This window comes from Pempheris klunzingeri, chromosome 3 (assembly GCF_042242105.1).
Source record: "Pempheris klunzingeri isolate RE-2024b chromosome 3, fPemKlu1.hap1, whole genome shotgun sequence".
Classification (NCBI taxonomy): Eukaryota; Metazoa; Chordata; class Actinopteri; order Acropomatiformes; family Pempheridae; genus Pempheris; species Pempheris klunzingeri.
The window spans coordinates 19549672-19563937 of NC_092014.1; the positions used below are offsets into that span (position 1 = coordinate 19549672).

At 41.4% G+C, this 14266-nt stretch overlaps 1 protein-coding gene across 1 annotated transcript; it reads left to right on the forward strand.

Annotated features, from left to right (window-relative positions):
- Positions 1 to 1570: 1570 nt before the first annotated feature.
- slc24a2 (solute carrier family 24 member 2) lies at positions 1571 to 13309 on the forward strand. The gene is made up of 9 exons (XM_070827918.1): positions 1571 to 2491; positions 9214 to 9249; positions 9469 to 9580; positions 10075 to 10158; positions 10858 to 10937; positions 11063 to 11200; positions 12011 to 12100; positions 12777 to 12943; positions 13060 to 13309. The coding sequence occupies exons 1-9, from the start codon at positions 1571 to 1573 to the stop codon at positions 13307 to 13309; spliced, it is 1878 nt and encodes a 625-aa protein (XP_070684019.1).
- Positions 13310 to 14266: the final 957 nt, after the last annotated feature.

The window sequence follows — 14266 nt, forward strand, 5'->3', positions numbered from 1 at the left end:
AGATGCTGCTTTCACGGTTCACATTTGGTTTTGAAAGCCTTAAATACATGTTTTACAATAATAAATTGGTGTTTCAAAGCAGCTTAAGTCTGAGCACTGTTTACGTTTTGTGAAATGCAGTTTCACCATTGCAGTTTGTCCCAGTGTAGTTTCAGCTCTGAAAAACACTCACGTTCATCAGCTCTAATTTGTCCCTCAAATTCACTAATCATTTTGTTGGTGTCTACTTTTTGACTTTGTGCAGTGCCATCGGTGTCCTAGGCTTGGGGCTAATCTAAGTATATCTTCTAAGGGATTAAATAGCTTCCTAATGAGCTTTCACTAATGTCCAAGCTTCACTTAAAGGAGAGATCTGACTGCACGTTCTCAACACAATGTCAAAAAGGCCACAGCATTTAACTTCTGCTGAACTGTTGCTATTAATACGGCTTCTAATAGCTGCTGCTAGCAATTCAGTACAAACTGTAACTCCAGATACAAAAACAATAGGTTTTAAACAGCAACAAATTCTAACTTTATATTATATTATATATATTTTTGTAAGTTTACATTAACATAGGAGTATAAGCATAAACAATGACTGCATTTAAAGATTTTTTTGAATCAACTTAATAACAGTCCAGAGAGAAGAACCTGACCAGCAAAAGCTTAATCATCTGAGCCTTATAAGGTACCTTAAACTGAAGTGGAATCTGTTAGAAGCAGAGCCAAATGTAGATGTCACATTTTTCACAAGATCAGCATCATAATCTTGAGCCATTATAAATTGACAGTTTAACAGAGTTCATTGTTCAGCTAATGATAAATCATTTATTTTCTGTGAAATGTTGAGACTGAGCCATCTGACATATTTTTAAGAATCTGTACTTGAGTATAAATGGCAATATTACCCTGTTAAAAAGAAAATGTTGATTTCAAATGTTTGATTTCAGCAAATGCACGTAAGCAAGAATCCACAAGTATTATCAGAAAAAATGCTTAACATAAAAGTAAAATTATTATTATTACTGATGTGTTAGTAGATGTTTAATGCTCTAGCAAGTTGAGTGGGGGCTTATTTTAACTACTTTATACAAATGTACCAAATCTTTATCATCATATGTTTTGCACTTGAAATCTTCATCTGAAAAGCAACTGCTGATTATAGTTGTTACACCAATTTTGTGGTGAAAAAGCTATAACATTTCCCTCTGAGAGTGAGTAGTAGTAGAAAGCAGCAGAAAACAGAAATGCTCAAGTAGTTTACAAAATTGAACATAGCTAATTTTGAAAAGAGCTACACAATTCGACACAGAAGATCACATATTCATCAGCATATATGCATTAAAATTTGGTTTGTTTTTCCTCTGTCTTGCAGCAAGTAATATGAGGAAGCCTTTGAATGGGCTAGATCCTGGGATCAGACTGCAGGGCTTCCATTGTGTTTGGACCGGGGAGCAGCATGCAAACAAATCGGTGAACCATCGCGGCCTGTGAAATCCCCACCCTCGTAGCCACCAGCACCATCAACCCAGCTTTGGGGGGGGATCCCAGTTACTTCCACTCTGCCTGACAATCTGCGCCAAATACCATGGATTTCATGCTACCCATAAGAAGTCAAAACATGGCTTCCTCCAGTTCTGCACCCCTTCTGGGCACTCACAGCAGCTGCACCAGGCAACACTACCAGGGCTTCAGAAGAAAGCTGCGGCCTGGAAGGATTCTGGGATTCATCATCAGCCTGGCGGTGGCCTGCACAGTCTGCTCATGGAGTGCCTTGTCGCTGGCCACAACGGTGGCCAAGCAGTTTGAATCGGATGTTGAGGGCTCGTCAGACGTAGCAGTGCCCCAAAGAACTCTTCTGCAGCACCACAACCTCTCAGCAGCACCAGAGGACACACCGGTGGCCATGAAATCATCTGCTCCCGCCGAGATGAATCACGGGGACTACCCAACGGACTACTTTACCGTGGAAGAGAGGCGCCAAGGCTTTGTGTTGTTTCATATGTTTGGCATGTTGTACATGTTTATAGCCTTAGCCATCGTCTGTGATGAGTTCTTTGTTCCTGCGCTCACGGTCATCACAGAGAAGCTGGAGATCTCTGATGATGTAGCAGGAGCCACCTTCATGGCAGCTGGTGGCTCGGCCCCGGAGCTCTTCACCTCTGTCATAGGAGTCTTCGTCTCCCACAGTAACGTGGGTATCGGTACCATTGTGGGCTCTGCTGTCTTCAACATCCTGTTTGTGATTGGGATGTGTGCCCTGTTCTCCAAAGAGGTGCTAAACCTCACCTGGTGGCCTCTGTTCAGAGATGTTTCGTTCTATATCGTTGGCTTGCTCATGCTGATCTATTTCTTTCTCGATAATCAAATCACTTTGGGGGAAAGTATTGGCCTGCTGTCGTGCTACACCATGTACGTGACATTCATGAAGTTCAATGCCACTGTAGAAGTTTTCATCAAGCGCATACTGGGCAGCAACCAGGTGGATGAGCTGGAGACTGCACCAAAGGTGAGTCTGACTCCGTCCATCTATCACGCCATCCATCCATCCATCCATCCATCCATCCATCCATCCATTACTTTTGATACCTTCCTTACTCTCACAACATAACACTCAGCAGCAGGAATCTTTCTCTCTATCTTGGGAGCAACAGCTATTTTCTTATATTCATCCATTCATCCAATTTTTTACCTCAAGGTTCTCATTTGGTGAGATTGACCCCACAAGTTTCTGATTCTTTAAGTATATACATTTTCTAACTTACCGGAGAGCAAGAAAAATGAAGCGAGTCTTGAAAATATGCAATTAGGATTCTTTTTAGTGAACATTATTCTTTTATGTGAACATTCGTGACTCTTGACCCAAGTTTCTGATAAAGATAGGGTTATAACATTTCCTGGAAGGAAATATGACTAGTTTTTGTCTGTTGTCTGTGTCTGTTCGTTAAAATCTAAAGCATCTGTATTTCACAATGAATAACATCACAGTATGAACCTGAGAGGAGCAGTGCACCTTTTTGCTGCATCCTGTCAGGCAGGTAAAACCTCCAGAATTCCACTGTTGAGGGATATAAAGATTTGTCTTAACCTGCCACCTGTGCAGCTCGGACAGTGCCAGATGCAGCACCAGACTGCGGCCTCTTCGTGCTGACTAAGTCTAGGAGCTCATCTTCGGTCACCACTACGGGTAACCAAGTTCAGATCCATCAAGACTCTCAGAATAGGGCTGATGTAACAGAGCTGGTCCACCTCAGCTGGATTAAGATGCAGAGACTTTTTAGGTTAGAATACTTCAGAGCAGAGCAGATGGTGAATAAACATTAATTTGGCATTATTGGCACTTATTGGGCATTTTACAAAGTATCCTAATAGGCAGAACTTGACTCCAATAGTGGCCAACCCGGGGTGGCATTGATAAGAGGGTCAGCGACGGACTTTAAATTACATTTAAACTGATGTAGCTTACACCAAAGATATTTTATTCTCCACTCTGGAACAGCTGATTTTACAGCAAAACTGATAAGTACCATTTAAGTCATATCCGACTCGCTACCAGTTTATTTCTCCGAAAATACAATGAAACAATGTCAGCTCCTTGTCCATGATACAAGACAGGCAGGAAGGGAAAAGACTCAGTCAACTTTGACTTAACTTACCTATTACTCACCTTTACCTATTTGGCGTTCTCTCTCCCAAGTAATCCAGAACTAAGAGACCTAATCCTTCCTGGTCAGCCATAAGCCACAGAACAGCGCATTGGCCATTGTACATAGAGCATACACCAATAATCACACATCAGGATATTCTCTTAATAATGACAAATGGCTTATTAAAATGGTGTATGCAAAAGTAGCCGACTAGGTTGCCGTTGCTGTGGAAGTACAGCACGTCATGCGAGACAACGCCACAAACTCTGACTGATGTTGCGGTGATAAAGGGGTAATTTACTCAGGGAGGGGGTTGATATTGGCCACTTAACTGGCTTTTGGCTTTTTCATGTTCCAATTCCATTATAATGGACCTTAAAAATCAGTTGTCAGTTGTTAAGTCTAAGTTTCAGTCACGCTGGTTGTATTATACTGTTTTCTCTTAGTATATTCACTGAATGTTATGAAATGGACATCTGAGAGCGTCCTGTATGAGTCAACAAGTGAAAACAGAAGAAACTGCACACTTAGTCCAGAAATCCTTGTAGTGTCTCTTCAGCTTCGTCAGCCTCCTCGAGCCTCCCTCACCTCATGGGAACAAGTGGTCTCTTGACCCTTAAGGGTCTTTGAGTACTGTTTGTCCTCTATTTCAGCTCATAATTTCAGAGCATCTGTGGTTAATCATCCTAACATGGATTACACACAGATCCCATAGGACTCCATACATCTGGTCACAATGTTAGGAAAGTGTGTGACATGTTTATTTTTCAGTGTACCTGTGTGATGTTTTTCTTTGAGAAAGGCCCTTGCACAGTGTGATTCACACTCACAGGACGTTGACCTCATGACAACACACAATCACTTCACATCACAATCACTAAACCAATCACTTCAAGTGAGAGGACGACAGGAAAGTGTTATTTTGAGGTTAGTTGGAGCGCTGATTGTGCTTCTTGCTGCTGAGTTCATAAATAACAGAATAATGCTGCATGAATACAAGGATTCAACACACAGAGGCGCATATACACAAACAAGCTATTTTGATTTCTTATTTGTCTCTCCATCTTTGTCTCCATCTGTATGTTCTGTCTGTGTGTGCAGACTGAGTCAGATCTGTTGCTCTCTGATATTATAATCTCATACAACACTCAGGTGACAAATATTAAAAAACTACCGTACTGTGGCCTAGAATGACATCACCCATCACCAGTTCTTCAGGGGCGTATTCACTGCACTGCTGCAGATGATTTAGCTTTTTTTGTTTTTCAGGAAAACATTCATTTTAGATTGTGCACGTCTATTTCATTACAATAAATGGTCTTGTGCTCAAAATGTCTTTAAGATAACTGTTAAGACACATTAGTGCTTGAAAACACCTCTGAAGAAGAGGCGACTCTTTGTATGGTAGTGAGTCAGGCCAGTAGACGTTTTAGAAAACACATGAGCTCATGATCACCTCCGCTATAGTCGTATCAGCTCCTCCCCTTAAATGCTTAGGTAATTGTAAACAGGAAAAAAAAATGCTCCCGAGAAGCATGACTGGCTTTTATTTTGGGGTTGTTACAGAAGAACGAGCTATGTCATATGCGTAGCAATCACTTCTACATAAAAATAAATCTATTTTGTTTTACCTCCTCATGTTCTTTTCTATTTTTCTAATCATGGATTGGTAATTTAGTATTTTTGAGAGATTTTTTCCCCAGACTTCAGTTGCATCATCTAAACTGTGTAGCACATTTTGTAATAGATCCACTTTTACATATTTCATGTGTCTTTGAATTTTAAACCAGTGAGCAGATAGAGTACATTTGGGTGCCCATCAACCTCCATGAGCATCAGTGTTGTTGCAGAATCTCTGGTTGACATTTGTGCCCTTCTTGGAATCAGCTGTTCTTCAGGCTGCCGCACCTCAACCCAAGAACAGCTTTTCTCTTTCAGTCGTCCGGCACTTGATGTCCAACTGCCTTGCCCTCATATGTCGGTAGCTGCTCAATAATCCCCCAGGTTAATGCTCTCCAATCCCATTAGAGTCGCTAATAATAGTCAGATTCTCCTTGAGGGAGCAGGAATCAGTAGATCACTGAGGGAAAATACTGAATGCTTCTTCCTCAGCCTGCAGTCGTGCTCATAAGATGGTGAGGTTTCTATTTGGTGCATAGCTGGGAGTGTTTCAGGTGGTTTTGCACAGTGCTTACAGTGCCTGCAGTGTCTATGTAGAGAGGGAGAGAGAGAAGATGTGGTGGTTTGGTGATGGAACTAAAGACGACAATCCTCCCTGATCCCCTTATCAACTGCTTACCTGCAGTGACGACAGCAAACATACAGCCCAGCACAGTGTCTCTCCACCTCTGCAGAGCTGCAAGGAAATATTAAAATTCTCCTTGGGAATCATAAAAATCAGACCAGGGTCACAATTCATCAATGTTGTGCATCTGCAGCCACATAAACTATCAAACTGGAGATTTCTTGGCTTTTTTATATGTGTATATATTTGTCAATGGTTATTACTTGTCACATGTCACTTATTATAGCTCTTCTGCTGCCCATAAGTGAAAGGCTATAATATTCATCATCTAGAGTGCAGATACATAGTGACTCTTCATACAGTATAGTTGGATCTGTTCTGGGGTCAGCTCAAAGTTTGACTCATTTTAAACTTGCATCTGTTTGCTTCAGCTCCGCAGCAGGTCCGACTATGTGATTTTAGATCATTGTGATCATGATCTGAATCATCTGTCTGAAAAAAGCTGCAGGTGTTCAGTAAAAGACACGCACCTACAGGCCCTGTGGAGCAAAGCTCCATTCTCACTTTATAAGGGCAGCTGCGTAGCTGTAGAAGAAAAAAGGATGCGAGGGAAGGAGACTTGTTTGACAGCATGGTGACCTGTGAAGGTTGCTGCAGGACTTCACACGCAGGCTTGAAAATCACCAGTCTAAAAGTGGTGATCTCTGACGATTAATCCTGGCTAAGTCCCACAGCTCGGACAGTCAGGTGGACACTGGAGAGAGAGAGAGAGAAAGAGAGAGAGAGAGAGAGAGAGAGAGAGAGAGAGAGAGAGAGGGGGGGGGGGGGGGGGGGGGGGAGGTTATCTGACTATCTCAGTGGTGACAGTGATGAGGAAAGTTTGGAGTAAATCTTCAGGATTTTAGGATTTGCGAGTTCTTGAGTCTGTAGCGTCTGGATCAGGGATGAGACAACTGAAGTGGAACAGCAGCTCAGTCAAAGTGACAGAATCGTTTAGTGAAGCCCTCTTGTTGTTCTTCTTCTATTACAAGCCAGGATCTGCTTGTAATAACTCTTTACTTTCCAAGACAAACTCTGATGCTTAAGTATTATTTATCATAGTTTTACATTTTAAATTATGCTTCAGGATTTACAGCTGTTAAGTGTGTTCAGCTGTGCTATTAAACAAAAACAAAAGGAACTCTTGAACATTCAATATCACAACTGTTTTTAACACATGCACCTCAAGCTCTCGAGCTGCCTCACATTATCAGTCAATGAAAAGAAATGTTCACTAATGAGCTTATGAATTAAAACAAGCATTGAACTCAGACAATAATAAGATGTGAATGACAACATTTGCCTTCATATGGGAAGCAATTTGTATGCACAGTAGATGTGAGGAGTGTAGTGGAAAAGCACTCTCATCTTTCTGTAGATTACTTCTGTAGATTATCCAATAATAAATCTGACGTCTCCATCAAAATAGATAAAACATTCCTAGCAAAGTAACACTTCTTTGTTAATTTAGCAGTTACAGTTAATCTGTATTTTTACTTTGTTTGATTTTTTTTCTCGGAACAAATGGCAAATGGAAAGTTGTGCTTTGGAGGCTTCCCTGGTGTTTGGGTTTAAATGACTGAACTGGCTGGAATTGATTTGAGACCTGAGGAGAGGTGGCAGCTTCAGTAGAGGATCTACAGACTCGCGCAAATGCATCAGAGCGGCGGTGAGAGCTGAGTGAAATAAGGGCAAGGGTGACAAAGATTATCGAAGTTTACTATGAAGAAAGAAAAGGCCACTAACTGTAGTGTAAGTGTATGTCCAAACAGTCCCCTTCTTTGTTATGTTGTTGCAAAGGGTTTTAAAGGGTTTTTATATGTTTGGGTGGTTGAGGGTGTCTCTCAGGTGAAAACATGAAAATCGCCTAAACTGGGTTTTCACATGAAGGACGATCATTAAAATCCAGTTTCAGTCTCAGCGGATTCTTCGGCAGGTTATGAGAGTTTTGTGTCATCGAGTGTCTCTCGGGGGCCATGTGAGAACTAACCAACATGATCAAATGCTAAGCTGGTCTATTAGATCAGAGGCCACGCCACTCAGCAGTCCCATGGATAACACATACAGGTGTCCACAGCGTCTTCTTATTTGTCAGTGATTGACTTTGAGTTAGATATATTCCTACAAATTTTGTTTCATAATGATAACAACAATGAACATCCCCTGAACTGCAGCCTGGGGGAGGGAGTCCTCATACAACTGAAGCAAACACCCACTCACTTAGGCAGACATGTAACAAGTCTACAGGCGTGAGACCCCTTTAAAAACAAAAAGAAAACCCGTTCTTTAGCCCCGCTTTAGCTGCCATAACAGCAGCAGGTGTCTTGTCAGATGCAGGCTAACGGGATTATCTCTTAACTCTGGGGCCTCCATCATGAAAACGTGTCAACAACAAAACCCTCCACCTCTCTGTTTGTCAGTGCTGATCATCTGATGATGTCTCTGTAGGACATTTGTGCTGTATAGCAGGAAGTGGGAACTGCATAAAGAGAAAAGGAGTAGTTACCTCAGCTGTGTGATGTAGTTGTTTGTGTGAGCTACCTCCACATTCAGTCAGGAAACAGATGAGGCACACAAGGACGACTCCACTCAGACTAAACAAACCTGTCTTGAGCAATCTGTTGGGAGGGATGAGGACAGCTCATCAAGAAATGTTGATCTTTTTGTTTGCTTTGGAAATTGATATGCATAAAACCTCTACTGTGTGTGTGTGTGTGTCTGCATAGAACAATTCCCGAAAAACACACACTCCGGCAGCGTGTGTGCTTTCAACAGTGCTATATAGATACATCAAATTAGCCGTAAAGATTCTTCTTACAGGGGGAAGCCATGACAAAATTTTCCACGTTTCATCTTCATATCATAGTGACATGCTCAAAAAACTGGTTTCACTTAGTGGGACAGATGAAATAAAATCTATATGATTGCTTTAGGAGCTCATGTATGTTTTGACTGCTTTCATTACTGAAAACCTGCTGAGTCAACACGGCTTGACGACATTTTCAATTCTAATATTAGCTTCACCGTGGCCTCATGGTTCACCGAATTGTAATTTAGCTCTAATAATCATTACATTCTTTCAGTTATTCCTTCCCCACCTCACCATCGTGGTAACAACACCACCAATATTAGATATTATGAAATAATGTAGTATTTACTGCAGGCCCATGATGTATTGTGATTACATATAGTGCTTCTGTTTGTGTTGCTGTGCTCACACCCTGCATGTATCTGTATATATGAGAAAATCTGTACCGTATATATATCATGTTTGCTTTCTTTCTCTGTTTTTCCCTAAAGGTAAACACACCTGCAGATGATGAGACCAAACTGACGGTGAGCTTGATTTTGTAAACTTCTCTGTATAAAACTTGAGATTGGCTACTGGTTCTCTTATCAAAAAACAGATTATTTCCCTGTATGTATTTACAGGATACTGTTATAGGAAAGTTTCTTTTTTAGGAGTTTCATGTATGAATGAACACGATGATGAATAATGCCAAATATACATCAGAATTTCTTGCATTGATGTAAACACTTTGGCGTTTTTTATAGGCCAAACCCAGGCTGCAGAGGGAAGGCAGCTGTGCCTCTCTACACAACTCACTGATGAGAAACAGCATCTTCCAGCTCATGATACACACCCTGGACCCCCTCAGTGATGAAGGTACAGTAAGCCAAAGGAAAAAAAGAGGGAGTCAGCTTTGTTCGCCAAGTATGTGCACACACATGAGGAAATTCACTCTGGTTTTTCCGCTGCTCTCATGTACCTACATAGTAACAGACAAACAGCGAAACAAGGATACACAGTTAGACAAAGTAAGCATAAGTACAAACATTTAAACTGCCACGTACAGCCGTAAATATGTATCAAAAGTTTAGAAGTAGAAAAATAATTATGAAGACAATGGTGCAAAGATGCTGGAATAAATAGAAATAAACAGTTAAACTTTTAATAAGTTACACAGCTTTGGTGAAGATAATGTTTAAGGTTTATGTGTTTGGACATTAACGTGTGTGGTTGAGGTACAGTAAGCGTTTCCTTACCTCTTTCCTACAGTTCACCTAGTTCCCCTCCATGGGTTAGAGCATATACACATGCAAACCAATGTCAAGCTTTCAGTTCACTGTTCTGGACTGACTACATTTATTTGCTTTTAGGACGTTTCAAAGAGAAGGCGTCAATCCTTCACAAAATGGCCAAGCAGAAGTGTAAAGAAGAGGCCAGCAGCGCCAACGGTGTAGGTGAGTAACTGCCATGTGTGATACTGTGAGAGTCCATTTGTACTGTTCAAAACTCAGCAGATACATCATATCATGTAAGAACTATGATTATTGATGGTTGACCAGTTAACACAGCACTTAAAGTCATCATTGTGTTTTACTGAGAAGATGTTTGTGGTTGAAACGGGCTGTTATCACTTCACTTCCCCCACTTGTAGCTTGAAACTGTTCTTATAGGTTACGATTGCAGGAGTACACATTTTTGATACCTTTGATGAAACATGAGTGGGGTAGTTTATGATCCAAAGTGAGCTAAAGCAACTTACTGCTACTGTCAAACTGCACATTTTGGTTATTCATTTATTTATCCATTCATTTCTTTAGTCAGCATGTTGTAGATGAATTTACTTAATGTTTGATACAATTTGCCAAGTTTTTAACTGAAACTTATCAGCCTACGGACAATTTGATCACTTCATTATTAAGGGGCACAAAAGGGCTAACATGATACTCATTTACACTTGTAAGAAGAATTAACAAGCATATTTTGTTTCACAACATAGGAGCGCTCTCCCAGACACAACCTCCAAGAAAAGCAAATTGTACTAAGTTTCTCTCTTACTGTCATTAGACTTCTACTTTTCATTTCAAATCAATACAGTCCTTGTGAACAACTATCAAATCTATTGACACCCCGTCTCTTCTGATTCTTTCCCCAAGCTGATAAAAACATCCCCAACAGTACCAATGTTGCAGTGGAAGTCACACCACCCATGAATGGTGTTGCGGGAGGAGATGAGGTATAGCTGTCGTGTCTGTAAATCATATAGTTTTTACAGAGCCTCTCTCTGCAGATGTAAAACCGAAACATCACCATCACGGACGAGCATGTAGAAATGATGCTAAGTAATGATCTCCTCCTCAGGGTGGTGAGGAAGAGGAGGATGAAGACCAGCCTCTGAGCCTGGCCTGGCCCGACACCCCCAGGAAACAGCTCACCTACCTCCTCATCCTGCCCATCGTCCTTCCACTGTGGCTCACACTGCCCGACGTCAGGAGAGAGGTGACAGCGCACACACACACACACACACACACACACACGCACACACACACTCAATGAAAAGCATGTTTTATGTGTGAAAACTGAGTTACACCCGAACGTGTTTGTGTTTTAAAGCACGATCTCCAACTTGATTGCGTATGTTTAGTTCATTTGTTACAGGGGTTCTCATCTTTTTTGTGTTCGACGCTTCGCCATGAAACTTGTCCAGTTGATTACTTAAATTAAGAGAAGTATTTTTTGTATCGCAACTTTGAATGATCAATTATGCAAATTAACATTTTCAGAAAGCCAGGTTCAAATTTTAGACTCAAATGTTTATGGGAAATTATGGATATAATTTTTTTCTTCACTCCATAAATCAGAAAATACTGTCAACAGTCATAGAAAAACAGCGTTCGCCATGTTTTTAGGAATGAAATGCTGCATGAATAAGTCTAGGAATGATATATGAACTAAACCCTCTGTAAAAACCTTCAGAATATAGAAAACTGAAAAGTGCTACTGAAGTGTAGAGTATTGTCTCAAAGAGTGTGAAAAAAATCATTTGAAAAAATGGCCCTTGAAGATATAATTTCAACTGGAGAAATCTGAAAAAATAAACAACTAGCTGTGTATTTTGGATGCTTTCTTTCCACCAGTGTGAAAGAGGAAGAGGTGTCATGGAAACAAAATAGCCCAAAATTGACTGGTGCATGAAAAAATTGAAGTTTTTCCCGAAGTGTGATATGACAAGGTTATCAGGTTATTGGCTGAACCTCGATCACAGATTGACTGAGTGGTTGTTGGTTTGTTTTTATTGTTGTCTTTCAGACCTCAGAAAGGTTCTTCCCCATCACTTTCCTCGGCTCCATCTCTTGGATTGCTTTCTTCTCCTACCTGATGGTGTGGTGGGCTCACCAGGTACTTTATCTACTCTATTTGTGAGGCCTTTCTTATGCGAGTGCAGCAGTCAGGGTGTTGAATGTGTGACCACGGCAGCTAATCTCAGTTAATCTGCCTTGATCCACAGCCAGATCAACATGTAACGCTCTATTTTAACGTTGCAAATGCAAAGACAGGAGGTCATGTGTGCAAGGTCATTGAGGCGGAGCTGCTTTTTTTAGTTCCCATGGGTGCTGTGTGCAAAAACATTTACCCGTATATGATATAAAGGTCATGTACCTATATTACCTATATATCGGCCATGTACCCATGTACCTAATTACCTACATATGATATATAGGTAGATGGGGTGATGAATCATTATCGTGTCTCAGCGCGTTACATCAGTGTTCTCATACCTTTTAAGCTGCTGGACTAAACACACTGGAACATAAAAGCAGAAGGTCTCTCTTCCTGGTGTGTTAGTGCATTACAGATACGATGTCCTGTGTGTGTGATTCCTTATGTTAATTTCTGGACATCTTGAAAATCACAACAGAGTGATCCATGTTAATTACTGTTGTGCACACTTATTCTCTCTGTTTCCGGCTAAAATACAAATATCACCATTAACGGAAAGATAAACCAGTCATAAGCCAACGAGAAGTTTCTAAATGGAGAGGGTGCAACGCTAAGCAAATTATTCCTGTTTCAGGTTGGAGAAACTTTCTGGATCACAGAGGAGATAATGGGTCTGACCATATTAGCAGCTGGTACTTCAATCCCTGACCTGATCACCAGCGTGATTGTGGCACGAAAAGGCCTCGGGGACATGGCCGTGTCCAGCTCTGTGGGCTCCAACATCTTTGATATCACTGTGGGGTGAGTCCGGTGAACAATAAGACAGTAACAGGCCAGTGTAATAACCCTTTTTAGATGAGAGCACGTGCTGTTCATCTCTAACGTAATTGAGCCTCTCTGCTCTCGTCTCCCTGCAGTCTGCCGTTCCCCTGGCTCGTCTACAACATCATCAATGACTTCAAGCCGGTAGAGGTGAGCAGCAACGGCCTCTTCTGCGCCATCGTCCTCCTCTTCCTCATGCTCATCTTTGTCATCATATCCATCGCAGCTTGCAAGTGGAGAATGAGCAAGTTTCTGGGCTTCCTCATGTTCCTGCTTTACTTCGTCTTTCTTATCGTCAGTGTCATGCTGGAGGACAAAGTTATCATCTGCCCCGTTACTATCTGAGAGGGAGCGCCTCACACTGATTATCAGAGAGCAGAAAGTCAGCAGAAATGTGCTCACGTGTATCATGATTTACTGTAGGAGAGGACAAACATCTCATCTGTCTCACATACATACACAGCAGAGGACTGCACACACACACACGCATAAGTTATTCGTTATCAAGGTGAAGAAAAAACACACACGTGGATGCCAGCTGGGCAACGCTGCAAACTCAGACCGGTGCATCACAGCCGTTCAGCAGTGGCTCACAAGCCTGTACGACATTTACAGACTTTCTGCCACCCAATAGGAGGGACTCCTCTCTCTCTCTTTCTATCTCGCTCTCTCTTTCTCTCTCTGTCTCTCTCTCTCTCTCTCTCTCTCGATGGACCATGTGACTACATTCAGTAACTGCCATTGGTTGAAACCTGCTGAAAGCTACTGATGGACGAAGTTGTGCGAATGCCACCGTGGATGGAAATGTCAGCCGAAGATCACCAGAGATTGTTGTTGTTTTTTTCAACTAAAGGACTTTGCGGCAGTAGAACAAGTAAAACCTCCATTACTCTTTACGCCAAGTCACGCGTATAAACTGTGTGGAGTGTGGAGGCTCAAAGAGACTTATTTTTTTTGTTTTTATCACCCCTCCACCTGTATGGCTTTGCAGTGTCATCAAAAGAGAAATATCCAATGTTAATAACTCGAGTGTGTTTTTCAGGTACAGTACATTGCACTTGGCAGCATATTTGGCAGAAATTGCTCCTTTATGTCCCAGTCATTAAGTATCTATAGTAGGATGCATTAAATGCTAAATAGTTACAGTAGAGTGCACACAGATAGAACGGACCAAGATTAAATTTGCTAAGTCATGTCAGGCTCTATATTTCTGCTTATGTCTGTATATCCCAACTCACTTATTTGGGTTTTTCTTATAATGAGCTTGCTCTGCCTTCACATGCACCACTTTAGAGAGAGATT

Excerpts from the sequence above, each read along its gene's own strand:
- slc24a2 (XM_070827918.1), top strand. The coding sequence starts at position 1,571 with ATGGATTTCATGCTACCCATAAGAAGTCAAAACATGGCTTCCTCCAGT. Across the intron at positions 10,159-10,857 it reads CAGCAGCGCCAACGGTGTAG|CTGATAAAAACATCCCCAAC; the intron begins GTGAGTAACTGC and ends TCTTTCCCCAAG. Across the intron at positions 12,101-12,776 it reads TGGTGTGGTGGGCTCACCAG|GTTGGAGAAACTTTCTGGAT; the intron begins GTACTTTATCTA and ends TTCCTGTTTCAG.